We start from the raw sequence: 27,861 nt of genomic DNA, 5'->3' as shown, positions 1-27,861 counted from the left end.
GAGGCATGCGTAGGGAACCAGCACAAAGTCATTCATCAAATGTTGAATGTCGAGTTTTGTTAGTTTGTGCACAATTTAAAGCTTAAACTGCTTTCCAAACTCTTCTGTATACATTGGACACAATGCAAAACTGAGAGATTGTATATTTGTTGATACATTTCTATCGCCTGGTATAAAGCACTGACGTCTTCTACTTTACAGAGTCCTATCATAACTCTATGAGGAGCTTATAGTGTCCGGCCTTTAAGAATCTGTTGACTTGTGAAGTTCTTGTACTGACCACCGGCTTCTGTAGGTGCAGCTTGTAGTTGTCCTAGTACAAAATGGAAATGTTTGTACTCAACAGTAATTTGTTTACATTGGGGGAACAGTGCCAAAGATGCCATGGCAAGTATATGAACGTAATGGCACACCCCGATATAGGCAATCCCCATTACCTACATCTGGATATGGATACAGGTAGTTTATAGCCATGGTTACTCTTGTAAGCCGGCCCATAATAACTATTGCCAAGTGCTGCAGTTTTAGTCCCCTTGCTGTTGATCGTTCCATTGAAGTTCACCCAATGCATCTTTCTGTGTTGGGGTGACAACCATGTAGAACTGCTCCTGAACTCAGAACAGGGTTGTCACTCTTTTGTAAGCTGTGCCTGCTTGGGATGTGAGGGAGGACAGGAGGCGTGGTCATAAGCATGGCCTGTAGCTTGTCAATTATCACCTGGCCACACCCAGTCCCACCCATGAGTTTCCGCAATGTCAGCACTGCTGGATACCTCCTTCAGGGATCTTCTATTAGGGTTGTGCATCACCTGGAATCCGGATTTGTACTGTTTAGGCCGCCATATATAAACCTTTTATATGTAAATCAGGTGATTTGCTAAAATGTTGCAATCCTGGACATTGGGTTTGAGAATAAATGCTCCTGTCAAGGTCCTCTATAATAAAAAAAAAAAAAAACAAAAAAAAAAAGTTGGATACCTCATTTCCCCAGAACCCTGGACCAGTTTGGGGGAAAAACCTCTATATTAAAGTGGCTCCAAAATTTGCCCTAACAGGGAAGCAAATAACAGTTTGTGATTCCTAAAGGCATTCGGATTAACTATCTACAGATCAAACCTGTAGCCAATCTGACGTTATGTATTCTTCTTTTTCTCCTTTTCATCCCAATGGCTGTGTATTGAGCAAAATGGGAAGGCCATCTTCCCAAGTGCTGTTTAGTTCCAGGTTTACTGGATCACCCAGGTTCTCCCATGATAGTCGATCTTCTCCAGCTCGTTGTATATGTCAGTTTTCCTTTCCTTTATTTTGCAGATTTGTCTCAGTTGAATCCATTGCTTTGCCTTTCTGCTCACGCACGTCTCTATTAGCAGACCAGTGTGGTGGGTGACCTCGCTGACTTAATCCCGGGTGTGGGAGGACAAAAGCGCAGCCTTGCTGCAATCGTTATTGACATAATAGTTTGCTCTGGGTTCTTGGTGTACTAACTGCATGTGTTATATAAGGTTTCTCCTATGTGCCGGAGCTGTACATGCTTCAAGGTCAGGTAACTTACTTCACTATCCCCTGCCTGTGATTGGCCCAAGAGGCAGCAACAGTGGACTGATGAGGTCATCTCCTGGCTCCCTGTTCTCTGTATATTCTTGGTTGGCACATGTAAATGCAGGGAACCTGATTGGCCTCTGCTGGGTACGAGGGGGATGATGACTAAAAGATCTTTTCTGGCCCAAGAAAACAATGCATTCTGCAGCAAGTTCAAAATAAGCAAGAGCCAAGGTTTGGATAACGAGCAGCTTGGGTAGTGATGTGGGCACGCCAAGAATTTGCTTCCCTTGTGCCAAGCATATGGAAATTTAGAGGTGTGCCAGCTTAGCAGGTGCTGCGGTCAGCTGCCACTTGCTATGGCTACAACTGTATAGGAACAAAGTCTTCGATACAACCTGACGTAGGCAGAATACAGGTAACCTATCTGCAGTGCTATGGTGCCTTTAGAGGATAACAATTCCAATGACATTCACTATTTGAGATCTGCCATTGGGTGGAGATACCATAGCTCATTCCCAATTCCAGTCCTTCTATGTAATCAAATAGGTTAGAAGTTTCAGGATGAGGTGTCACCTCCAGGGCCCATAGATCAATATTAAAGGCAGGGTGCACTTTCCAGGTGGCACAGGCAGTAATGTGTGTTTACATGGGGGACAAGTGCCAGGGATACCATGGCAAGGATATGAACATAATGGTACATCCCCCATATAGTAAGTCCCATTAGCTACAGATGGCTATGGATACAGGTAGTTTATAGCTGTGGTTATTCTTTTAAGCTGGCATTCCATACATGCTGCCATCATCAACTGTGGCCAAGTGCAAATGCTGCAGCTTAGTCCCCCTGCAAAAACGCAGCCATACGTGTTGATTCTTCCAGTGAAGTCCACCTAATAGATCTTCCCGTGATGGAGTGGCAACCATGCAGCACTGCTCCTGAATTCGAAGCGGTGTTGGTCCTCTCGTACACAGCAATGGCTGCTTGGGATGAGAAGAAGGCAGGAGACGTGGTTATTGGCATTGCCTTTAGCTTGTCAATCATCATCTGGCCCTACCCACGAGTTTCCGCAATGTCAGCACTGCCTTTGTTGCTGAATCCCTCCCACGAGGATCTTCTATTATGTTTGCATATCACCTGGAATCTGGATTTGTACGGTTTAGGCTGCCATATATAAACCTTCCATATGTAATTCAGGTGTATGCATTCTCCTAAGTAAATACCTCCAGGTAGGTATTAAATCTGACATCTCGGTTTGTCTGTCCTGGAGCTGTTATTGGTAAGGCGGCGATATCTTGGGGGCAGACGGGTTAGGCCAAGAGAAATCTTAAGTCGAGTTCGGGGAAAACGTCTGTGTTCTCTACAGGGAAGACACGTCGCCGTGTGTGGGAGGGAGATCTGCTCTGATCTGAAGATGGGAACAGCGGAACTTCTTGAGTGAGTTATTAAGCTACAGTCTGCTGAATTTCATCTCTGAGATTTCTCTCTGCAAGAAATGACAGCTTTTCAACTTTTTTTTTTTTTTTTTTTTTTTTTTTTCTCTGCGGCAGTTGCCAGAACGCTCAACGCCCCTGTGAAACCCTTGCTGTTCTCATGGCCGGTCAGAAAAGACATTGCGGATACCAAATGACATTGTATGGGTTATGTGTGGGGGCCCCTCATAGCAAATCTTCCATGCATCTGAACATCATAGGAGGTGTCGGTGCTTGAAGCCAGTTGGTTTGCAGAATGCTGCCAGTCTAACACTGGTGATGTGACTACAGAAGGGGGGTAGACAAACTCATTGTGCAGTTGGCAGACTTGAAGAGTGGGAGGATTCTTGGTTTCCTGATCAAGCTGTACTGCCGCATGAAAGGTCCTTTTAGGGGCAAACATAGGGTGATGCAAGGTGTGCAGCTCTACTGGGAGCCCCAGACCTCCCTTGGCCAGCTGGGTCCCCCACAGCCAGAGCTGGACCTGTAGCATTAGTTGCACTGCACAGGTGGGTGTCAAGGTGTGTTGGGATGGTGTCTGTTCCTCATAGGGGCCCACTGGTGGCTATGTCCAATGCCTGGCTATATAGAGAAGTCCAGATCACAAGATCAGCAGAAGAGTGCTTTAGTTTTTGCTTTCTCTCTGCAGCTGGTTGTGCACTGGCAGCCATTGATTCTGTTCATAGTTGTGTTTGTGTTCCACAGGCTCTTCATGCACCCCACTGGACCTTTTGATAATCTAACATGATCTCGTCCTGCTGTACCCATGGAGATCCCTCCTTCGGCACTTCCTGTTATGCAGTGACAACGGTGTCCCAATCCTGCTTCTGTTGTCAGTCCCCCGCTACCTCGGTGAAGCTTTCAACCAGCCAGGTCCACCCTTGTCATGTTAAGTTGCATTTCACCAATGCAGTGTGTGTTTCTTTGCTCTCCATAAAACACTCCAGTGCTTCCTAATAGCAGGGGTTAAGGTACATTTAGTTTTATCTCCGCATGTGAACCAGCAAAGGTCATAACAACATTAAGCCAGGATCCCTGGAGCCCATCCTGTCATGTGACTCTGGTGTTCAGGTTTTATTCTACAGGCCTTGCAATGCAGTGGGTGCAGTGCTTGGGGCAGAAGGGGTAACTGTGCAGTCTATGCTATAATCCAAGATGGAGGTGAGGAAAGGCTTTTATACAAAGTTCTGCACATATGCAATGGTGAAGCAGCTGAAAATCGCTGCAGCAAGTCAAACATTGCTGCTCTGCTAGCTACATCTCCTCCACACACTCCCACCTGCGACCTTTAAAGAGGACCTGTTGTAGCAATGTGACCTGGCCGTGGGCTGTCTTGCTCCTGACTTCACCACAAATGAGTTCCTGACTTGGTAGAATGTAGCTAATGATTTATCAGGACACCTGACCTGCATATTTCATTCACTTCAGAGATTTGTGACAAAGCAGAAAAGGCTGACACAGCCGCTGCAAGACGAGGCGGGTTTTCTTAAAGGTTGGATTGAGGTGTAATGATTCAAAGTGTGCTGTCTGTGCAGCTTTTGGCTGGGTATACAAATGCCTCTCACCTGTCACCAGAGAGGAGATTCAGGAAATGCTTCCTCCTGCCTGCAGCAGACTGATTTCAGGCTAGGCAAAGTATATAAATTTTTTTTAAAAAAAAGGTTCAGTTCATTTGGATTGGTTTTAAAGTAAATGGCACCGCAAAGGGGCATCCCCCCCCCCACCCCAGATTGCAAGGAGCAGAACCCCAGGGTCTGTGTCATAGTGCTGCATAATGTGAAGCTAATTTTTTTTTTTTTTTCTTTCCCTCTGCTGTTTATTGTGTTAAATGCTTTTTGTTCCTCAAGGCTGTTGAGTCAGATTTGTTCTGTTTTTTTCTCCTCCTGCTTTTTATTTGTTTCACAAGTACACAGTTACTGTATCGGCAGCGTGAATCATGTCATAGGGGAGGAAAGGCGAGGACGAGACTTTGGCTTCCTCGTGTGTTTTTTTTTTTTTTTTTTTTTTTTTCCTATTCTTATTTTTAATACCAGGATTTTTATTTTTGCATTGTAGTCGCAAATATTTACTTTAAATTTGTGCAGAGACTTGGGCTAGGTACACACGTGCGATAATCGTCCTTAGAAAACGAATGTCTAACGACAGATTCAGGATTTATTTTGATCAAATATAATCCACCAATAATGTACACACACTAGATATGATTGAACGCTGCAGGAAGTGACGTGTATCGGAGAAAGTGAATCGCAGAACAATCCACGAGTACTGAACGACCGTACACACAATAGATAGTGAACGATTGTCGCCCAAACTGATCCACCAGGACAGTCATTCGTTTCCAGTGACATTCCTCGTTCATCCACGTCGTTGTGCACTTTTTTTTCTTAATGAATATCGAACGATCGTTTGTTTCCAAGGACAATTATTGCACGTATGTACGTAGCCTTAGGCTTTTGTTGGTAAGGATCTGTCACGATCCTTTCCAACGACAAAAGACTGAAAGATGCATAAATGAGTGCTGTACAAACAGCTCCATTCTGTTCTATAGAGAGGGGAGAACGACGGAGCGGCACCCTACTTCGCTCTCTCTCCCCTTCACTTGTATTAGGATCGTTCGTTGATCCGCCAGGACGGATCCATGAACAATGTCGGATGACCGCTATACACACATTATTAGACGAGAAGCATCTGACGTGTGTACATGGACTTAAACAGAACCGCAAATCAATTTATACAAATTAGAATGAAGTGAACATGTCGGCGTGCTTTGAATTATTTTATAATTCCTGGTGATCCTGCCATAAGGGTCCTGTCTTTGATATAGGGAAATGGTGCTTTATTCCAGCTATGCTATGTTGTCACTAGACTTCCAATGGAGACTACAAGTGGCCTTTTCAACTAACAGCTTCTGTGCAGACGGAGAGGCAAAATGCACTGTGAACAACCACAGGTTCACCTGGATGCAGCCACAGATCTCATGCTTTCAGAAAGCAACATGTGGCATTGAGATACCACTCCATGATCTAGGTCCAAAAAAGGGTCCACGCCTTTCCCATAGACCACGGTAAGCCCACTGAATGGGTCCTAAATGTGCCTCATATAAATGTGTATATTTGTCCTAACACCCCTGAGACATAAAGCCTGATTTAATAAAGTTCTCAGAGGCCGGAGAGGATACACTTTCATCAGTAAAGCTGGGTGATCCAGCCAACCTGAAATGGATCTGGTCCAGGATTCAAAACAAATAAAATTACTTTGAAGAAATGCATTTCAGGTTTGTTGGATCACTCAGCTTAACTGATGAAAGTGTATCCTTTCCTATCTTGGAGTGCTTTATTAAATCCGGCCCAAAGTATATAAGTAAAGAAAGTACAGATCGCAAAAAAAAATATTAATATTGGACCAAAAAGAGAGCAATCTGAGCAAGGGGTATTTGGATGTATGAGGGACACATAGAGGTCAGTGCATTGGTGGGGTTGAGCCCCTCTTACTTGTTCCAGAGCAAAATGTGGCACATTTACAAACTGACCTTCCTCTGAAAGAGAATCCTGCAAAATGTTCACAAGGAGTTAACATTTTTCATGTGTTCCCACAGCAGCCCACAGCCATGTAGTTAGTCTGGGAGCCTTTGCTATTGAATGACACAGAGAGGGCAAAAAAGGAGGGCGGGAGGCGTTTTGACAAAGTCCTTTAAAACAGCGCCCTGTTAGCTTGGGGCATGCGAGTTGGATTTTGACAGAGTGCAGTCCCAATGGCCCAGAAAAGGTTAAAAGGAAAAAGTAAAGGGAGATGTTAAGAAAGAGAAATCATTGGAATTGAATACAATGGACGTTCAGTAGTTGAAATTTGAAGGTCTGTACTGACATTGGATTCTCATCCTCCCTCGGTGATTGCTCATAAATGTCTCGGGTGGAATCTAGCTTTGGGACATGTCATATGATGTCATTCGGCAATCTGAAGACTTTATTGTCCCTGCTCCAAAAAATGTATTACACAGTATTTATATAGCACCAACATATTACGCAGCACTATACAAAGTCCATAGTTATGTCACTAACTGTGCCTCAAAGGAACTCACAATCTAATGTCCCTAATGACAATTAACCTAAGTGCATGTTTTTGGAATGTGGGAGGAAACCGGAGTACCCAGATGAAACCCTCACAAACACGGGGAGAACCTGCAAACTCCATGCAGATAGAGTCCTGGCCAACATATGAACCTGGGACCTAGTCCTGCAAAGGCCAAAGTGCTGCCCATATGTAGCTGGTCCCTAGCCTGTCCATTGTTGCTAAATTGGTGACCCAAAAAACTCACCAACGAGCAGCCCTCTGGGTGCCTATGCATTACAGTCTAAACCCTTTATCCAGATGTTGTGGTCCGTGACCCCATTGGTGGAGAAGCAGTTTGTACCAAACACAGAGGGCAATACAAACATGGCAAGGGGCTCAGACTTTCCAAAATTAAATACATTTTGAGAGTAGTTGATGTTAAAGGCATCCTTTCTCATTACAAAATACCTTTTACTATTCCATAAATAAGAGAGCCTATACTTGCATCTCCTGCCGCTTGTTCTTGCCGAAACCAGACCCAAAGTCTTTTGAGAGAACCAGCATTTGCAGGAACTTCCATCCCTATGTCCCCTGCAGCGATGAGTAGTTCCTTCCACCACCCTTCATTTTTCTACTATGCACTATAGTGATTTGTGAGACAATAGTAAAAAAAAAAAGTAACCACTCAGTGCTGCAGGGGACAAGAAGATCAAAACTCCTGCTGTGTCTATTCCTGCAGGTGCAGTGTCTGGCACTTCCAATGACCAGTGGCAAGTATTAAAGCTGCAGGCAAAGGACCATAGTATTTAATGATGAAAGCAAAGGTTTGTACTATCTTCTGCAGTAAATAGGCTGTTTAATAGTGAACTTGGTGGAGGAAACTGCTCCTTATTGATTGCTGCCTAAAGTGGAACTAAATTCTCCTCCTCTCCTTGCGCATTGCCTGCGCCAACATCTTCCTGGTCTTCTGCCAGGTCAGGGTCTCTGGTCACCTTGATTTGCCAGGCCAAAATGACATAACTCATCCATTCTCGGCACCTGAGAATTCTGTGGTCATACACAGCGTACATTCAACGGAGGGTTACAACCAGGAAGGTAAGTTGTTTATTGCAAAAGGGATTGGTTATGTCCCCTCTACAATAAAAGAACTCCCTGCTCGAGGTTTACTTCTTTCAGGGTGAAGACCAGCTTGGTAGAAGGTCCAGTGACCTTGTTCCCAGGAGTCCGATGAGGCTTACAATGTTGCCAGTATGAAATTTTGGGTGTTCCATCTACATCTATATAAAGCTGGACTAGTTATGTGGCCATTAATGATTTTGCTTGCTGGATTTCAAAATCTGGATGTGCAAAGAGCCAACAGGTGACTCCTGAGCACTGTACCCTAGTGGATTGACCTTTTTTGGAAACATCAGAAGTGACTTTGTTTTAGAACACACAGGTGTATTCGGTGTTCTCCCTAGAATCCCTGGATGGGAAGAAGCTGTATGCAGGTGATGGCCCCTGTATTGTGACCCAACTTTTAGTTCCTAAAGGGATCCGGGTGGTGCACTTGGCTAAAAGGTGCTGGGGAGATCTTATACACTGTCTGGGAAAATCTTACCTGGAAGGTTGGTGGTTCTGTAAGTCGGAGCACATGGACCTGAAGGGGCACCCTAGGGTTATCGGTGTGGTACAGTTGGTACAGTTCTCTCCTTGGAGGAATTATCCTTCACATGCAGCGAAGGAGAGTTGATGCGAATCTGCCCACGCTGCTGACTCTGACATCCCCGTGCTGTATGTACTCAACACAAGTAGAAAACACGTTTTCCCGACCCTGCTACCGTCGTTATATGGTCTTTCAGGGACTAATTGGCAAATGAGTGTTTTTAGGGGAGAATTAGAATTTTTGTTTTCTGACGAGGCGTTACCCGCTCGGTGAATGTTGTCTGTATTGTGGTTTAGTGATTCCCTTGAATCATGCTGGAAGAGCAGCATAAAAATGGGGGTTTGAGTCAGCTGCTTTTAGTCTCCTAGGTAACAAAAATGCTTTATATTCGTTGCAAGAATGAGCCGAGATCCCTGTACACCTAAAAGCCAGTAAATGCAGATTTTCCTTGTTTCGGTAACACGTGAACTATAGAATATGTATATTGTGTTTTAGGTGTCATAGAAAATGTAAAAAAATATAAAATGCCTCTATACTAAAAGTCTCCTGGTGCTTCCACCCAGCTAAATCCGTATTAAGTTGAACTCAAAACCAATGTTGGCCCATTGCTAGAGGTTTGTGGATTTGCTTCATAAATGTGCAGTAATCCAGAAAAAAACACTTGCAGCAGATTCCTGTATTAAAGAGCGGCTGCTGCTCTCTCTTCTTGCGCAGGGTGACTGGTATTGTCTCCGCCCCCTCCTGCAGGAGGCTGTAATGGGTGGAGTTTCTGAGCCCCTCCCACAGCTATGCTCAAGTTATCTTCACCAAATCCCTTTGCAATCCATGTACTACCTTTTTTGTGGTGAAGGGGAAGTTGAGTTAAACCCTTTGTGGGTATGTAAGGGTTACATTTAAATTATCAATAATAGTAAAAGTGAGTTTACTACGGAAGCTTGTCTCAAACCAAGATGTTTTCTAAGGAAGCATGAGCATTTTCGTGTTTTTGTGCCCCATTAGAAAAAATAGAAAAAATGTATTTTAATCCCTTCCTGCTGTGTCAATTACAGGATGTGAGAACCACTCTTAGATAGTTGTCACTAGGACAGGTGTCCCTATTGGAAGATCTCCCCTCTGTACCTGCTTTAGTGACGCCTATAAAATTTGGGATTTCCAATAATTTCTCTCATGGTCACTGATAAAAATGCCACCAGTGAATCTCCATTATTGAAGACAGAAGAAGACATTCATTTGAAACTAGAAATTTTTGGTTACGGTGTGATTTAACTTAAATTTCATATTTACCTTAAAATGTTTTCTTTGTTTTTCAGACTATTATGGAACAATTTAACCCCTGCCTTAGGAATTTCATTGCTATGGGGAAAAACTACGAGAAAGCCTTGGCAAGTAAGTAACATTGAAACATTTACTGCTCGTGGGGGATGAACGATGGTTATTTTTGTTTCTCAATATGAAACTGTATAAAAGACTTATCAGGACAGGAAGCGAGGGTGAATCTATCCAACAACTACACAGGAGGATCTGAAGGGGAATAAAGACAGAACACGGTGCAGGTGCATGCAGAATCCTCAATGATTTTCCAGGTACAACTAAATCCAGAAACAAGGCCAATCCATACGAAGAAATTCTACCCTAAGTTGTTTATTAAATCTGTTTATTAAAAATAAACAGATTTATCCCCCCTACATATAATGCAAATGCATATTGCTGCAGCTGCTTCTTCTTTCTATGGTGGAGCAGGTGGGCGTTCTTCCACGACTGAGCCATTCTCGCATGTGCATCAGTCCAGGAGTAACGTGCACTCTGCCTATGCATGAGGCTGACAGGCTGTAAAACGTCAGCAGGAAAAAGTAGCAGTCTGCTGTAGGCAGGAGGAAACATTTCCTCAATCTCTTTTCCCCCTACTGATCACACTGCAACATTGTAACTTTGTGTCAAGAACAACAACCAGCCAAATGACTTGACTGCTGTCCTTCTTGAAGACAACCCCCTGGATCAAGGAGGAAGCCAGCCGGGGACAGCGGTTGAGTGGGGGGGTTGGTTTTTTAATGTTGGATAGAAGTCAAGGAATATAAGCCCTGTTTGTTTTTTTTCATAGCGATTTTTTTTTTTTTTTCCCCTCCCCTTCATACAGTCTTTAGAGACCAGGACTTGGCTTTGACATGCATCTTTTAACTAGAACATACAGACCGTGTGCCAGCTTCCTGGTTACACCCGTTAACCTGTTTGCACAGAGGTGGTCTGTGCCAAGGCGACTCTAACAAGGCCGTGGAAAATGGCATGATTGCATATATTTTTAATAGCAATGCGCAGCTTTCGAAGACCTTACCCTGCAGAAGTTTTTAATAGTTCCATACTGCTGCTGATTTGTGAAAGGGGGAATGTTATGTTGCCGCTTGTCCCTGTATAATCTTGTTTTATCTTATTTACGCATTGTGCATGACTCCTGAAAGAAGCCAATGAATGAAAATGATCATGATCTTCACATGTTGGATCAAATGATCTGCAACACTCTAAGTCTAATCCTATTACAGTCTATGTGAGCCTGAGGAGTGTGTTTCATTTTTAGGTTTAATATGCCTGAAAAAATTACCTGTTGGTTCTGCCAGAAAAGCAGAGAGCTGATCACTTCCTGTGCTCTCTGATGGTGCTGTAATAATGTCTATTACATTATGCTGTCCCTGTTCAGTGTTTTTCCCAGCCGCTTTTAGCCGGGTGCACCACATGGCACTTTTCAGTGACCAATAAAAAACAATTTACAGACTTCATTAAAGAAAAAATACCTGCCAGAAATCTAGTGGGCGGATCACTTCCTGTGCTGCTCTCTATCGGTTACATTGATCCCAGCTATGTCTATGGACTGCAAAACCTTTCCCCCTCTCTGTAATATAAGGAACAGTGTTCTCCCCAGGCCCTTTTAGCTGGGCGCACCACCCAGCACTTCTCAGTAACCACCCGGCTGTTTTTCGGTGGTTACTGAAGAATTGGGTCACAATACAGGGGCCACCACCCACCCACAGCTTCTTCCCATCCAGTAAAAAGAAAATCCTGTAGAGAAATAACTTCTGCTTGTTAGGAAAATGGATTGACTTTCATATTTTTTTAGCCTAACTATAATTTTCTACTTCCCTCTGGACAGAAGGGGGGGGGGGGGGGGTACTCCATAGTGCATACTGCTTGGGTGGTGAAAAGTAACAGTTTTGGGTGGGATGACCCTTTAAGCCCACCTTGCTCATCATCTCTCCCAGCTGCTCGCAATGTCCTGATGCGGATTACTCAGAGCTGGCTTTTTTCAGGATTTCAGTGATGTGTAGATTAGCCATTATGAAGCCGAACGCTCCCCTGTGTACATAGCACAATCCTCTGCTCGCTGGGCGGTGCATGCTGGGTAATGATTGTAATGGGCCTGCATGTAACCCTATGGACTCTGTGCAGGCTTTTGGGAATTCAGTGAGACTTTTTAACCTAGGAAGGGAGAAGTGGGGTGCATATTTAAGATTAAGGCAGGAATTGGTTGGGAAATGCTTTAGAGGAACTTTTCTCGAAAATAAATATGGTAATGGCCTTAGCTGGTGTGGTATTGATGATGCAGCCCTCTTTCATTGCTTGCCTTGGTGGTGGTGGTCCAACAGGTCCACACTTGCCTTGTTACATCCAATGCCACCTGGTCTAGCCTTGTGCTTTCTCTTTTGGAATGTTGGGTGACTAACATAAATCCGGCATGCTGGGGTTGGTCAAACCAGTGCTCTTTCTTGGCATCTTTTAGTAGGACATACAAATGCAAACCATGGCCTATTATGGTTTATTTTGGGCAACCCGCTGAATAAACAACCTATGTCACTATTAATCAGGGAGTCCCAGCTTCATGCCCATGTGAAAATGCAAGTCGGGTGTCTCCCAATTTGCATCTGGGCCTTTTTTTTAACTACAACAAATGTCACTGTTGACAGATCCCTCTACACCCGCACACACCTCTGAACAGGCACGTGGCTCTTACGTAAGCTTTGCACATTGCAGGCAACTTGTGTCCTTCCTGTCATTCAGGCTGAAGTTCTCCATATACATCGGGAACATGCAGATATTGACCTCGCCCAGGACTATAAAATTTATTGACTTCTATTCCAATATGGAAATCCAAGACTAAAAATAGGTCAATGCTAATGAGAGGAACATTATACAGTCTCGGTTTCACCTTCCCTGTTGTCAGAATTTTATTCTCAGAGGAACAGGTTGGGTCAGGACTGATATCTAAAAACCGGTTACAGGGGAAAAAAAAGAAAATCTGATTTTCATGAGCAACAGTTTTGATATTTATAAAACCGCTTTGCTCGGCATTATCACTGATGGCATTAGAATAACGGATGGGCAGATTTTTTGCTATAGGGTTACCAGCAATATTTGTCATGCGCTTGGTGAATTAAGCACCTGCTGTATTTGAATACATTGGGCACACCTGAAGGAAATGGTCATTTGGCTCTAATGTGGTTTTGAGGGGCGGGAGGTGGCAAAACATTATAATGTAAAACAACGCAAGTTCAACGTGCAATAATATGTGTTTTTAAATGCAGATGTAAGTACCTGAATCTGTAATTGCCCCCGTGCTTGACGTCACAAAGTTTTTCAGTCTGGCAGAAGGAAATTCGGCACCGGAGAGCATCAGGCTCTCCGTATTCTCCCCAGACATTTTTTAAAGCTGGGTTAGAAGACGCTGTAGGCAGGTAACGGCCCCTGTATTGTGATTCAACTTTTTAGTAGCCACCCAAAAACAGCCAGGTGGTTACTGAAAAGTGCTGAGCTTTGCTGCAGTGCTATTGTGCTGGTGGGAGGAATGAGCAGAAAGGGGATCTTAGTTTGTTTTGGCTGGTTTTGTGCTTTTTGATAATAGCAACATTGATTTAGATTCTGGATTATGTCAGCAGAGATTATGGGGGCTTAGTTTCAGCATGGAGTCTTGACTTTTCTCCGACTTTCTTAATCTACAAACTTGCTATGGTTCAAAGTAATACATCCGGACAGCCCGAGAAGGATAATGTCAACAGCACCCCCATATTTCCTTGCATTAAAGGTAACCTGCCATCACATAGAACTTGTCGGTCACCCTGGCATCACAGCTTGGTCAGAACACATATGAGTATATCACATATCCTGGCAGTGGTGTGTGCACCTTCTGTGACTGTGAATCATTAGGCAGAGATGCAAGGGCACAACCACAACATTAGAGCTTGGAGCATCAAAAGCTGTGAAGGCTCCCTTAATGTCCAGCATGGCAGGTTTCCTCTGTAGATGAAAGGGATTAGCTGATAGAGATGAGCCAAGTGCATACTGTGTGCATCTTTCATCCTGAAAGCAAAGTCTGTGAGGGGGGCCAAATTACACACATTGGCATTCTAGAAGTTGTGTAAATATGGTAAATATATATATATATGTGTGTGTGTGTGTGTGTGTGTGTGCGCGCGCGCGCGCGTGCCTGTAAAAAAAATGTTGGTCCATGCACACAGCTCTAACCTTTTTTAGCAGGGTGCACCACCTGGCACTTTTCAGTAACCAACTAGCTGTTTTTGGAAGGATACTGAAAAGCTGGCTCAGAATACAGCAGCTTCTTCCCACCCCATTTAAAAAAAAAAATTCTGATTTTAACCCATTAGATTTATGAAAATAGCAATTGTCTGGGTATTTATGGATCAGGGCTTTTTGGTTTTGAAGCTATAGAAAACATCTCTACAGGATTCATTATCTAAAACGTATCCAAGCGTCAATGGGCAGCAGCCTCTAGGCCTTTTCAGCCATTTGCAAATGTGCAACAATGCTGCCACCTCCTACCGCCAGATGTAAAACATAAAAATGGAGCCCGTTTGGTCCAATGTTAACAAGTGGTTTTGAGTGGCAACATCACCGAAACTACTACTAGTCTAAACATCTCTTAATGGACACAGACATCAACACAAACCAGGTAAAGTATTCAACTCCTCCCTTCACTATCGAAAAACAAAATAAAGTGTTTGGTAAAGTTTTGGTCTTATTTTTGGGTAGAAAAATGTGATGCTTTTATCATCAATGATTTTTTAATATTTCATCCCTTTGTAGTCTTCTACCATAGGCCTGGAGAAATATCAGACTGATCTGCAGTGTCTGGATGGATACATTGAATATAATTGTATTTTTATTCCCCCCCCCCAGGTGTAACGTTTGCAGCGAAGGGCTACTTTGATGCTTTGGTAAAAATGGGAGAGTTGGCCAGTGAAAGCCAAGGATCCAAGGAGCTCGGTGAGTCTGTCCGCTCTAGACAAGAGTTAAGGAGCTGACCCACGAGTTGGCTCCGAGATCATTGTGACTGGTGAAGATTGTATCACATTGATGCCTTTAGGGGAACCGGTTAAAAAAATTGTATTTTCTTTAACACTTTACTGGGGTCTGATACATAAATATTTTGCCAACAGAGTTGCACTCGTAGCTTCCAATCAGATGTAGAAGTCCTTGTTGAATTGTCAATTTTGCATGGCAAAAATAAATTAAAGCCAGGTGCTGTATGTCATAGGTAAAACCCATGGCACAGTTTTATATCATTGGTTTTTTATTGTACTGCAATATAAATCGTCCAGGATTGCAGTTATCAGTGACTTCAGAGCCAGATTAGTCCTGCAGAACCTGTCTGGTAGACAGGCTGGTTTATAGAAAAATGAGCAAGCTATATAGAATGCAGCCCCAAAGAGCATAGAAGGGCCAGTAAATGGATGATCACAAGCTATATGTAGGAACAAGAAGAGTTGTATTTCTTTTAAAATTATAATGCATCAATCTAAGAATTTACTGTTGGCACATTGAACACTAGAGTTCCCTTTTGAATATTATGTCTCCCTTCCTTGTAAGTTAATCAACTTTTATTTTGTTTTTTTTTTTTTTTACTTCCAATTAGGTTTGCACAATATTTAAAGGTTTATAAATTCCAACATGAAATTTTGTATTGTGTGTCTTCTAAAAAATTGAAACATGGGATTGTTCCTTCTTCAAGCTGTAGAGTTAGGTCGGGCTGCTCAGGGTGGTGATATCAATATTGTAACATTTGCATTTGTCTGAAAGGACCATCATCATGGCTGCTCTTCAGGCATTACTGAACCAAATCTATTCATGGATGCATAGATATTCTTTCTCTGAGGTTATTATTTTGCTACCAGAACCTGATTTAAGATCTATGCCAGTGTTTCTCAACCAAAATTCTCTAGAACCTCAGGGTACCTCCATAGGATGTTTGGGTTCATTGAGGATGAGCAGTTTGTGCCTCTTGGGTCAGTTATGATCTTTTTGGTTATCTGTGAGGGTGATGCTCTTCCCAATGGCCAGCAATGTAAGAGGAATTCTTTCAATTAATCACCACACTAATGTGCAAATACCTGAAAGGTATTTTATTGGTTCTCCAATGTTAAAGTCAAGGAAGGCTGATCTAAACTCTGCTTGCCGCTGCCTGATGAAACTTCCTCTCTGCCTATATTCTTTTTTTTCCATATTGCTAGAAAACTTTCCAGGGAACATTTCATGGATTGAAACAAAACAATGACCATTGATGGGTGCTTACAACAGTCAGATTTAAGTAAGATAAATGGTACAGTGATGGCTTAAAAATTGTTAAGGTTGACCATGTTTTCACCTCTATTAAATACTGCATGGTTTTTTAAAAACCTACTGCCCACAGGGTGCTGGCCCTGTTATGCAGCTTCATTGCAAGCTTTGTCACCCTGGGAATGGGGGTGGGGGGGGGGCTTGGCTCTTTGACACCATCTGTCTGATGTATTTTTAAAATCTCTAAGCTAGTAATTTGACAATGCACACATTCAGCCATGTAAATTGAAGGATTGACACCTGTGCTGACTTCCTGACACCAAGCATGAAATTCTGGAACTGGGTTGTTCCACAACTTTCACACCTGTCATTTTGTTTTTGGACAATCATTATCTGACACATTCCATAGTGATTACGCTAAGGTGTCAAAAACATTCCATAATATTTATATTCTCACATGTAGCAGGCACCTTCAGAAATGAAGGAAGTGGCTTGGACAAGGTATGAAAGTCTTCAACAAAACGTAACACGTTTACCTAAATGTGACAAATTTCTGCTGCTGTGGTCATGCTACTGAGAGACTATACCATATGGTCAGGTAAAGCCAAACCCTGGTATCATAGGAGTGGGGCACATCTTGTGATAAGTCCTCTTTGGCAGGAACAGTTGAAGCTGCTGATGGGCATTAGTTGCTTGATTTGGGTCTTTTTCAGTTTGATCTACAGATAGCAGTGTTCTCCCCAGCCCATTTTAGCCAAGTGCACTGCCAGGCACTTTTCAGTAACCAGCTAAAAGTTGGGTCACAATACAGGGGAAGCCACCTGCCTACAGCTTCTTCCCACCCACCTTAAATGAAAATACAGAGATGGGGACAATTTTTAGAGATGTCCTGTCTATTAATTTAAGAAGATTGCTGCCAGGCAAAAGCCAAGCAAGCGATTGAATAGTCAACTCTCCATAATAAGTCACTGTCAAAGAAAGAATTGCCAGGTTGCTGTCATGAATGACAAGTGTACTGGTGAGCAGCTTCCATGAATTATAGGATGGGTTGTGGAGAATTTCCAAACTTCTATGAAGCATGAATTGATTGGTGGAGAACACTCTGAACCTCCATGGATCATGGACTTTATTGCTGAGAATTTTCCAAACCTCCAGGGAGCATGAATTGACTTGCAGTATACCCTCTGAACCTCAAAAGATAATGGATTGATGGTGGACTCTGTACTTCCATTGATTGGGTTGTGGAGAACTCTCTGAACCTCTGTGAAGCATAGATTGATTTGCGGTGGACTCTCTGAACCTCTATGGATCATGGACTTTTATGGATCATGGACATTTCTGAGAACTTTCCCAACCTCCATGGAACACAGATTGGCTTGCACTGATTTCTCTGAACCTCCATGGCTCATGGACTGGGTTGTGGAGAACTCTCCCAACCTCCGTGGAACATGGGTTGATTTCTGAACCTCCACAGATAATGGACATCCTTGCTCAGACCTTTCTAAACCTCCATGGAGCACGGGTTGCCTTGCAGTGAATCATGGATCATGGACTTGTGTTGTGGAGAACTTTCCCAACTTCCATGGAGTATAGAATAACTTGCTGTGAACTCCCTGAACCTCCATGAACTGGGTTTTGGAGAACTCCAAATGGAGCATGGATTGGTTTGTGGTGGGCTTTCTGAACCTCCATGCGTCGTGGACTACTTTGCAACGAAGGTAGAAAATGCAGGAGATATAATCCTTGAAACCATTTTTCATAAAACACATGTAAAAAGATGATGAATAATATCCATGCAGGATTAATAAATAACAGTCACCACTGCCTTTCCCAATTCCTAAATATGTGAATTGAAAGAAGCGGCACATAATCCATATCACCATCTGCCCTCCTTTGCACACATTTCCTCCAAAACCACAGGCGCACTTTCTTGCCGTGCCAGTTTGGCATGTACAAAGGGTGGCTGGCATACAAACTGCTTTATATAAACAAACTAGAATCTTGGTCAGGACATTTTGTATGTCCTGACACACCTGATGTTTTGGCCTTTCATATATATGTTAAAGATTCAGCTGACAAACGCAACGTAGTCCATCCTCACCCAGGGCAAATCCGAACCCTGGGGCGCTTAACTGAAAAAACCTTGAGATGGCCAAAGAGGGAACAGTTTGACAAACCTTGTCAGTGTTCAGCTTCATTTTTTTTTTTTAATCTGGGTGGAAAGAAATTGTAGGCTGGTGGCAACCCTTGTATTGTAGTCCAACTTTTAACTAAACACCCGGCTAAAAGGGGCTGGGGAGAACACTGCTTCTAATGGCATGAACAGCTACAAATTATAGGAACTGATGAACTGGAAAAGATCAAACCAGCTTTTCTAGCAAGACCCAAAATCCAAAAGTCAGTGATGGGAGACCCAAAGAGTTTAGTAGAGGAATAGCCGTGTTCACCAGCACATTTGGCACACATAAGATCTCCAGACTATTTCCCAGAACATTGTTACATTTTGCATAGTAACTATTCTTAAATAGTTACAATTTTTTTTCAGTTTGATGTTCCTTTTCATGCAATGATCATGATCAGTAATCATTTCAAACAATCGACTGTTCAACGGTAAATAAACAATCTGCCTGAATTGGATCCAAATTGGATGGTAATTTTCTCTGTGAAAATGATTGATTGTTGATGGATTTGATTGTGCTGTTCCAATAAGATAAAGTCCCTCCCAAACATTGGGAAGCCATCATGGACCTCCTCCTGCAGACACTGGTTATCTATCTGTATTTACCTTCAATACCAGAGTCCCTTATCTCGGTTCTTGATATGCATTTCGGTGATTTTTTTTTTCCCCCATCCTCTTTTAGCCGGGCGCATTGTGAGTTGGGTCACATTAAGCTTCCTTCCACCCAAAAAAAAAATCCGGGGTTGAACACATGGATTTTTTTTTTTTAGGCTTAGCAGCTTAAATTGATAAATCTATTGAACCAACATGACAGTGAAACAAGTGCTATTTATCAGGGGGTAGTTTGGCATAGCACAAAGTCCGTCTGCAGGGGACTACATAGTATGCATAGCAATGCTTTCCTGTGTATCTAAATATAAGAAAGAACATGCGATATACTGCAGGTTACCAAGCCTCAGGATAATTTCAAACCCACGAATGATCACAGTGGTCTTCTCCAGGCTCAACCACTTGTTCCTACATGGCTGCAGCAGATCGTGGCATGGTACACAAACTGCAAATCTTGTTGCCCATGGTGCATTTTGCCTCTTCTGGTGCTGTAAGGTTTCACACTCCGGGCCTGAATGGGCCCTTACATGTAGAGGCTATGATTTTTTTTCCCAGTTTCAACAGGTAAGCCTGGCAGTTATATGGATTCACTTATTGGCTGACTGCATTCACTGTACTTTTTGGAGGAGCAGTGTTTCACCCTAGAACAGGGATAGAGAATACCTCCTCAGTGTCGAACCCATACATTTTTTTTTTTTTTTAAGCCGGCTGGGAAGAAGGTGTAGGTGGATGGCAGTCCCTGTATTGTGACCCAACTCTTCAGTAACCACCCAAAAACAACCGAGAGGCTTCCGAAAAGTGCTGGGTGGTGTGCCCAGCCAAAAGGGGCCGGGGAGAACATTGCTCCTTATGTTATAGAGAAGGGGAAAGGTTTTGCAGTCCATAGACATAGCTGGGACCAATGTAACCGATAAGAGAGCAGCACAGGAAGTGATCCGCCCACTAGATTTCTGGCAGGTATTTTTTTTTCTTTAATGAAGTCTGTAAATTCCTTTTTATTACCGCTGTGATTATCCGTTTCCAACCTTCTTGTTGCCTTTCCTCCTCCTTCCCAGCCTGTTCTCTGTAACAGTGACTCACTAAAGTCTTGTTTCTCATTCTTTCTCACAGAATAGATTGCATCCCCTCTGCCCTCCCCAATGTTGGTCAAAAACGTCCTTGCGGCCAATCTTCTCTCTCTACAATTTTATGTAAGAGCTCCTTTTTCATGCTAGCTTCCCTTGAACCATGTAAATGAACATGGTGTCATTATGAGGATGACAGCGGTGCTGTAAACCTGTGCAATCCAGAGAAGGAAGTTGGCTTTTTTTATTATAGTTGGGTCTTTGGTGATGCACTGTTGCATATTTTTGGAAATAGTCCTTAACATTCCATTTGTTACAAGTTCAGGGACTGCATGTAAACGCAATGCTGAACTGATATATTTTATTTACCTTTTGTTTCATTATTCACGCGTTTTCCTCCTGCTTTTGTTCTTCATTTTTTTTGGTCAGTTTTTGAACTTATTTTATTTTATTTTTTTTTTTCTCCCTTGATTGTATTTTTCTCGTCTCGCACACAACCTGACCTTCAAGTCCTTCAAAAATGGCCCTATGATTTGATCCCAATAATCCACATAAAGCAGTCTGTCGGATAATGAGCAATCATTACAATAGAAAATTGGCATGTTTGTGCTTCTCTCAGTGTAGAGCGAATGTCACGGCGCCGTTAAACGTGTCATCAAAAAATGTTACACTGTAACAAGACCATCTCTTTTAATTTGGTACATTATGTTACTGAAAAAAATATAGCATCTTTCTGACTATTTGTAGTTTAAATGAAAGAAATTCTTACAAAAGTATTTCTTTTTTTTTTTTTAATTTGTTTTAGCTGGTGATCAGTGAGGCAGCCATTAAAGTCACAAGGGGCACAGATTAGATCCACGCAGTTGTACGGGCTCCTTTCTTCTTCAGATGTCACCTACTTCACTGGACATTGGCCCTGATTTATTAAAGTTCCCCAAGGCTGGGGAGAATACACCTTCATCAGTGAAGCTAGGTAATCAGCAAACCTGGACTGGATTTCCTAAAAGTCAGACTATTAGTTAGCTTTTTGTTAGCAAATATTTTCAATCCCAGACCAGATTCGTTCCAGGTTTGCTGGTTCACCCAGCTTCACCGAAGAAAGTCTAATCTCTCCAGCTTTGGAGAACTTTAATAAATCAGGGCCATTGTGAGCTTTTTGCAAGGCACATTAGAAGCTGCAACAAATTAGTGCCTGCCTCATTTCCTGGCTGGAGGACATCCAGCATTGTCTAGCTTCTCCCTCCCCAGTCTGCCTGTCAATGGCTCCAGTTCTTTGATTGCATTTCTTACGATCTTGGGGCTTAGCATCACAAGTGGATGTTACCTAGGACGGTCTGCAATGCCCACTTACTTAGCCTGACCATCCATCCATTTAGGTGTTTGGATATTTGCACAACTCCATCCAAGAGCCATCCCATTGCTTGCATCAGAGTGCCCCAAAAGTCCTGCTGACCCCTCCAACAAATAAAATTTGCCTGCATGACACAGAGACCCAGAGATATCCTCACCATGTCTCTTCAAAAAATTTTGGTAATTTTTTTTTTGACTATTTCCATAGCATGTTCATAGATGGAAGAAGATGAAGGAATCAGGGGAGGCAAAATTTAAAATTAAAATGTATCTAAATTCAATACTCTGGTCTAATAATTTAAAAGGGGGCATCTCCCTGGGTGATGCAAACCTTCCCCATGCACCCAAAATAAAATCCTGCTGAGGCTTTAGGATTGGTGGTTTGCAATAAACCATTCTCCAACTTTCTGTTTTGCATCTGAAATTCCAACCTTGATTTTTTTAGCTGCCACGTGATTACTGCCATTTAAATATTTACCTGCAGCAACCGCCGCCCGAGGTGCGTTCCTATTCATTGCTCTTGATCCGGTCATTGCAGCAGATAAGGTTTCCTGGTTGTGATTCACACAAAGTAACTGTATGATCGGAGAGATAATAGAATGATTCATTGTTGATTCAGGAAGATGTTCTTGAACGCTAAGCTCTGCATTCTGATTGACGGCAGGCTTGGTGCACGGTTTATATACAAATGCGGCCTGTATTCTGTGTATGTGGGCAATTGCCTGTGACATCCGCGGGTGCTTCTGTACCCCAATATAGGGACAGCGAGCCTTCTGCCTCATCTGTACTGTAGTTATAACACATGCAGCGAGAATCCGACTCCCACACAGCAATTTAATGATAATGTAAAACACAACCATGAGCCGTTGTACATTACAGTCATCTCGCTCTCCAAGGAACAGTGTTGCTGCTTTGTTTGTCTGCTGAACTGCGTATTGAATTTTAGATTTGCTTGCAGCTTCGGTATACAAGATGTTTTGTTTCTAAGGTGACAACTTCACCATTGTGTTGCTGTATTATTCTATATAACATATAATGGTACTGGATTTATATTGCTGTGCATTTCTTTTACACGCATGCTGCAGTTGTGACGTTCATGTCACTTTTTTTAGTTTTTGTTTTCTTTTTTTTTTCTCCCTCCAATCCCCAATGCTGCACCCAATAAGAGAACATCTGATGAACGATTTATCTCTGTGATAAAGCAGCAGCCTAGGACCAGAACTGGATCTCCATGCACCAACCATAACCCAGTCCACACATGTTAAACAGCTAAAACATTAAAACCACCTGCACAATTGTGTAGCCCCCATTTAACCAATTCAGGCACAAAACATCAAAAGGCACCAAGAGATTTGTAGTAGATCCTTTAGGTTGCACTGCTTCCACCAGATTTTCTTTTTCTCACTTGTTCCCCAGATAAATAATGCTCTAAACCATTCACATGATCCAAAAAAACATTATTTCTGATCAGAGCAGACCACCTTCTATTGCTCCATTGTCCAGTTCGGATGCCCATTGTAGACACTTTCGGTGGTGAGTGGAGGTCACCATGAGGGGTCTGCAGCTACCTTACCCCATACACCGCAAACCACGGAGCAATGTGCTACAGTAGCTCTTCTGTACCATCAAACAAGGTGGTAAACTTTTTTTTCTCTTCCTTCCCCATCAATAAGCCTTGGACAGCCCTGGCACTGATTCTCCTACCTGGACCACTTTTGGTAGGTACCAACCTCTGCATTCTGGGGACACCCACTAGACCTTGTCTCTTAAGGTGCTCTGACCCATTTGACCCTGGTCAATGTCACTTAGACAATTATGCTTGTTCACTTTTCCTTCTTCCAACACATTCTACAAGAACTGACTGTACAATTGCAGCCTAATACCCCCCCCAACTTACCCATCCTTGTCAGGGCCATTGTAACTAAATCATCAATTGGACCACCTTACCTGTCCAGGTGTTTTAAAGTTGGTGCATACATACAACTTGGGAGTTCTACCACGCTGACTCTTCTTCGTAACTACATTTCTACTCCCTGTATCTCTGCAGCTCCCCATCCCATTTAGATGGGCTAGGATTAGGGTTAAAGTACCCAGCTGCTGGTTTATTTTCAATATGTTGATGACCTGGGGAAGAGCAACTGTGATAGACTTTGAAACCTTCTCTTCCATAGCTAATCTGGTGCCCCCCAACCTGGAACCTGAAGCGAATACCTTTTCGTCCCCATCTGGCATCTTGTAACTTATAAAAGCTTCATCACCAACATGTGCTTGTCCAGAGATTTCCGGGCTTCTAAGTTATATTTGGATGACTTTTCGTCTACAGGTGGGGCTTTGCATTCTGGCTTTCGGACTTTCATGACTCTCCACTCCCTTGCTCATGAGACCATTGCCCAGCGAATCCTCATATCAGCCCACATAAAGGTTGTCACCGTGCCGGCTGTGTTTCATATTTTATGTTTGGTTGATCTTTTGAAAAGTTCATATTTTACCTGCGTAGTATCTCCATGTTGCTTTAAGGCCGAGCCGGTTTCTAGAAATGGGCTTATAAATAGGAATACATAACACTGATGCAATGAGAGTTACATAACCGCCTTCTCTGGATCCCGCTCTCTACTTGTTAACACATAGCAGGTGTTAGAGTGGATTCCACTGCAAGGCGGCATGAGAAACGCTCGTCTTTTATATAAGACATAATGAAGAAGGATGATTAATTTTTGGCTGAGCGTAATGGAGAATTCCAAAACCTTCTGTATTAGATAGTGGGAAGTTTCCAATGATGCTACTATCGCAGAGTGCAGCATTTTCCAGTGCACAGCTCCTTTCCTGTCCAATAATTCCAAGAGGACGGAATGCTGTGTGGTCTTGTCTGCTTTCCTGGTGTCAACATGTCGGCTCTCATAGAGAATTGGAATAGGTGGGAAAAGAAACTATGTATTTGCTTAAATTTTAGATCTCTACTGATAACATCCACCAATCTCAGGAGTTCAATTTTTATTAAACTGTATTTATATAGCGCCAACATATTACACAGTGCTGTACAATAAATAGGGGTTGCAAGTGACCAACAAATACAAACCATGACCCAGGAGGAAGGGAGGACCCTGCCCCGAAGAGCTTACATTTTAAGACATGCCCCTTGCTAGTCAGAATGCATAGCAGGAAATCCCATTGCGGCAGATTGTGTTGCAGCAACAAAAATTGCAGTTTTTCCTTTTGCTTTTAATGATGACCTCCAGAACAAAGAGCCAGCGATGGCGTCCAAGTGGGGACATGGAAATAAATGGCTGATTGGGGGTCTAACATTTCTTCCACCTATCCAAAGGGCAATTGAAATTTAAGGTCTTTAAGAATATATTTTATGCAGTGGTTTGCTGTTCCATATTCCAATCCTTGTATATCTCATACTGATAGGTAGATTCACACTTGTGTATGAAGGTATGACTAGCATCCATGCTTACTGACCTTGAGTGGGTGGAAGCATTCTCCTCTGATTTAGTGCCCCAATCTTACCTGGAACACAGCTGGTATATAAATGCTTAATACCTCCTGTGGAGAGTTCCAGCCTGGCCATGATAAATATAACTAACCTGATAAATATCCTAACCAGCAGTAAACAAGCTGTAAAACAAACCATTCCTGAGCTCTCCAGCTGCTTTTAATGCAAAGTTATCCCTTCTCAAAGATAGCAAAAAGACTCGTGTTTCCATCTGCTTCTAACATTTTAGAAACCTCCGTTGATTGATTAGCATTTTCAGCAGAACAACACATTCCCCGTGCTTTAAACTTTCAGATTGAATTTCTTCATGATGCTTATAGCTATCGAGGTGAATGAAGGTTTGTTTTATTGTTCAAAATCTGTAGCCAGTTATGTGTGTGAGATCTGGACGCAGGTTTGCTTTAATGCTAAATTTAAATTTCTTCAGAAATCCGGCACCATTTAGTTTAGATTTCCTCCAGGGTCACATCTGCTGCTTTCTGAATTGAGATGACTCAAAGAATGAGCCCATCATGTAAATCTTGGCTGTAGACACAAATGTCAGATGCAGCTCAGTCCCTGCTGCATATTCTCACCTTGCGACTTGTTACAATGTTGCGGTCTGATCAGAGAGGAGACTTTGCTGCAATGCCATCAATCTTCAGGCAGCACAAAGCCAGAGCTGAAGGATGATAATGTTACATTTGGTGTATATTGCAACTCTCCAGGAGTTTATTCATCAAACTTGTAAAGTTACTCAAAGGTCCTCTTCCATTACTCTGCCAAATCTTCCGTCTTCGTTGTGCATTTGCTCATCTGATGAGGACGGGAAAAGCAATTTCATAGGAAGCACAAATTGACTTTGCGTTCTGATCCAACCTCTCCGGCCCATTATACCTGCAGAGCCTAACATTCTCTTTTATAATTAGGTCTCGTCATTCCCGACTCCCCCTGAAAATCTGCCGCTTGATGCGATGCGCCCCCTCTGCTGTGCTCCAAGCTGCCTAAGTCAAATCTTTTTTTTCTTTTCTAATTGCACAAAAAATCAAGATGTTGACAGCAGAACTGAAAAGAAAGCAGAACAACTTCTCTCTTCCTAAATTTATCACAGTATGGTGGTTACATGCACCTGTACTGTAGCAATGCTTGGGGCGAGTGTCGGGGGGAGGTAATGTCCCCCCAGGGATGAAGAGTGGTAGGTGTCACATTAAAGGTGAAATTCAGCAATTAAAGACAGAAATAATGTCTTTTCATCTTGGGATTCATTTCATCATGGAGTTAGGGGCCAATTCACACCAGTGACACCACTATGGACTTTGTACAGCGCTGCGTAATATGATGGCACTATATAAATACTAATTAACTGTAATAATAATAGGAGCACAATGCACTTGCATGACTTGTTTAAGTTTTGTGGTCCATTGCTGTATTGCAGTGCCTTTTTTTGTTTTTTTGTTTTTTTGTTTTTATGTTGTAATAAATGTTGAATTGGTGGCTGGGATGCAGATCTTCATCTTGAATTGAAGGCCCCCTTAAATGTTGCAGCACAGTTCGTTGCAATGCACGGTGCAATTGCATTCTAAAAAAAATTGCAGCGTGTGCTTAATCACCTGTAGTTGCGTAGTTTTTAAGCTGCAAATTTGCAGACAAGGAGGCTGTGGAGATAGGAGAGAGCAGAGTGATCTATTGTCAAGTTGCAGGAAGGGGGTGGGTGCAAGACGTGTGAGTGTGACAGCGAAATGGCAAGTCTGTTGTCCTGCCAGACAAGGCTGTGCTGTGTGGCAGAGCTGTGTATTTGGCAGGACTTGATAGACAGAAGTAGAAATCTTTTGGCAGGCAAAACTTCTCTGGCTTTGGCCCCAGTACAGTGGAGCTCTGACTAGGAGAGGGAAGCAGAAAGGGGAGCCAATTAATTTATAGGCTGCTGAAATAGGAGCAGATAGGCTTATTTTTGTGTTGCTTTTCCTTTCACAGCCTTGGGCAGGGTCCAGGGTGGCCTGGGCAGAATGGCAGCTGGTTGAGTGATGCTGGCCATCAGACTGATGACAACTAGGGGCAGTAAAGGGTACTGCAAGAGAACTACATTCATTGCTTTTAGCTGCGTGATTATTTTCCTATCTGTTTTTCAGAAAAGGTAATATTGTTTTCCTAAGTGAAATAATTGTGCAATCTTATATTTTAAAAACGGTGCCCCCCTTAGGTGCCCAGCGTCTAATACTGGAAAACCATTACCTAAGTCACATGACTTTAAAATTGTTCTGCACCAATTGTGAACCCCAGAATGGCCAGTAGCTGAAGGTGTTGGCAAAAGGACGAGTTTTGCTGTGCAGCGAGAACGCACAAAGAGGCCATTCACATAGAAAACATGACAAATGTTTGGTGATAAGAGCGCCAAACCAACAACACAATTTTCCCATGTCAGAAAATTACTCCAGGCCAGCGGCTGCAATGTTTGTGCTTCCAGGAGGGGAGTACAGTCTGCATCTATTTATCATTGACATACAGGACGTCATGTTCCCGGTATCAGCAAGGCTTTCATTAGACAAAACCAGTTCAAAGAGGACCTGTCATGCATGTCCCAGGGCTATCCTGAGACTGCAGGAGTCATTTACGTAAACCAGCTATGCTTTCATCTTTTTGTACCTGAATTTTATGTTCATTTTGCAGAACAAAGAAATGGTTTACCATCATTCTTCTGTACCCGAAGAGCTTACAATCCAGCAGCCCAACTCAATCATAAGCAATTCAGCCAATTTAGTAAGAAAGAAATAACCATCCTGTATGATGATAATGAATCATGGAAAGAAACGAAGGGCCACACACAACCCCTCCCCCTCTTCATTTGCTGTATTGCTTTATACAGGACAACCATTACTTTTGTCACTATTGTTCTCCTAAATGTCCCTTTGGGTTCTTTTATTAGGCGA

The 27,861-nt window shown here is 42.7% G+C and overlaps 1 protein-coding gene across 5 annotated transcripts in view; it reads left to right on the top strand.

Moving 5' to 3' along the window:
* The window catches only part of BAIAP2 (BAR/IMD domain containing adaptor protein 2), a 99,979-nt gene that overhangs the window by 17,659 nt on the left and 54,459 nt on the right, over positions 1-27,861 (top strand). For all 5 annotated transcript variants that reach the window (XM_072403510.1, XM_072403512.1, XM_072403508.1 and 2 more), the window contains exons 2-3: positions 10,014-10,089; positions 14,881-14,967. In XM_072403510.1, coding sequence (XP_072259611.1) covers positions 10,014-10,089; positions 14,881-14,967 — 163 coding nt within the window. The remainder of the gene's footprint in view (positions 1-10,013; positions 10,090-14,880; positions 14,968-27,861) is intronic.

The sequence above is a fragment of the Pyxicephalus adspersus genome, chromosome 3, assembly GCF_032062135.1.
Source record: "Pyxicephalus adspersus chromosome 3, UCB_Pads_2.0, whole genome shotgun sequence".
NCBI classification, from domain to species: Eukaryota; Metazoa; Chordata; class Amphibia; order Anura; family Pyxicephalidae; genus Pyxicephalus; species Pyxicephalus adspersus.
The sequence above is the reverse complement of the archived record's forward strand: the minus strand, read 5'-3'. Positions and strand labels throughout refer to the sequence as shown.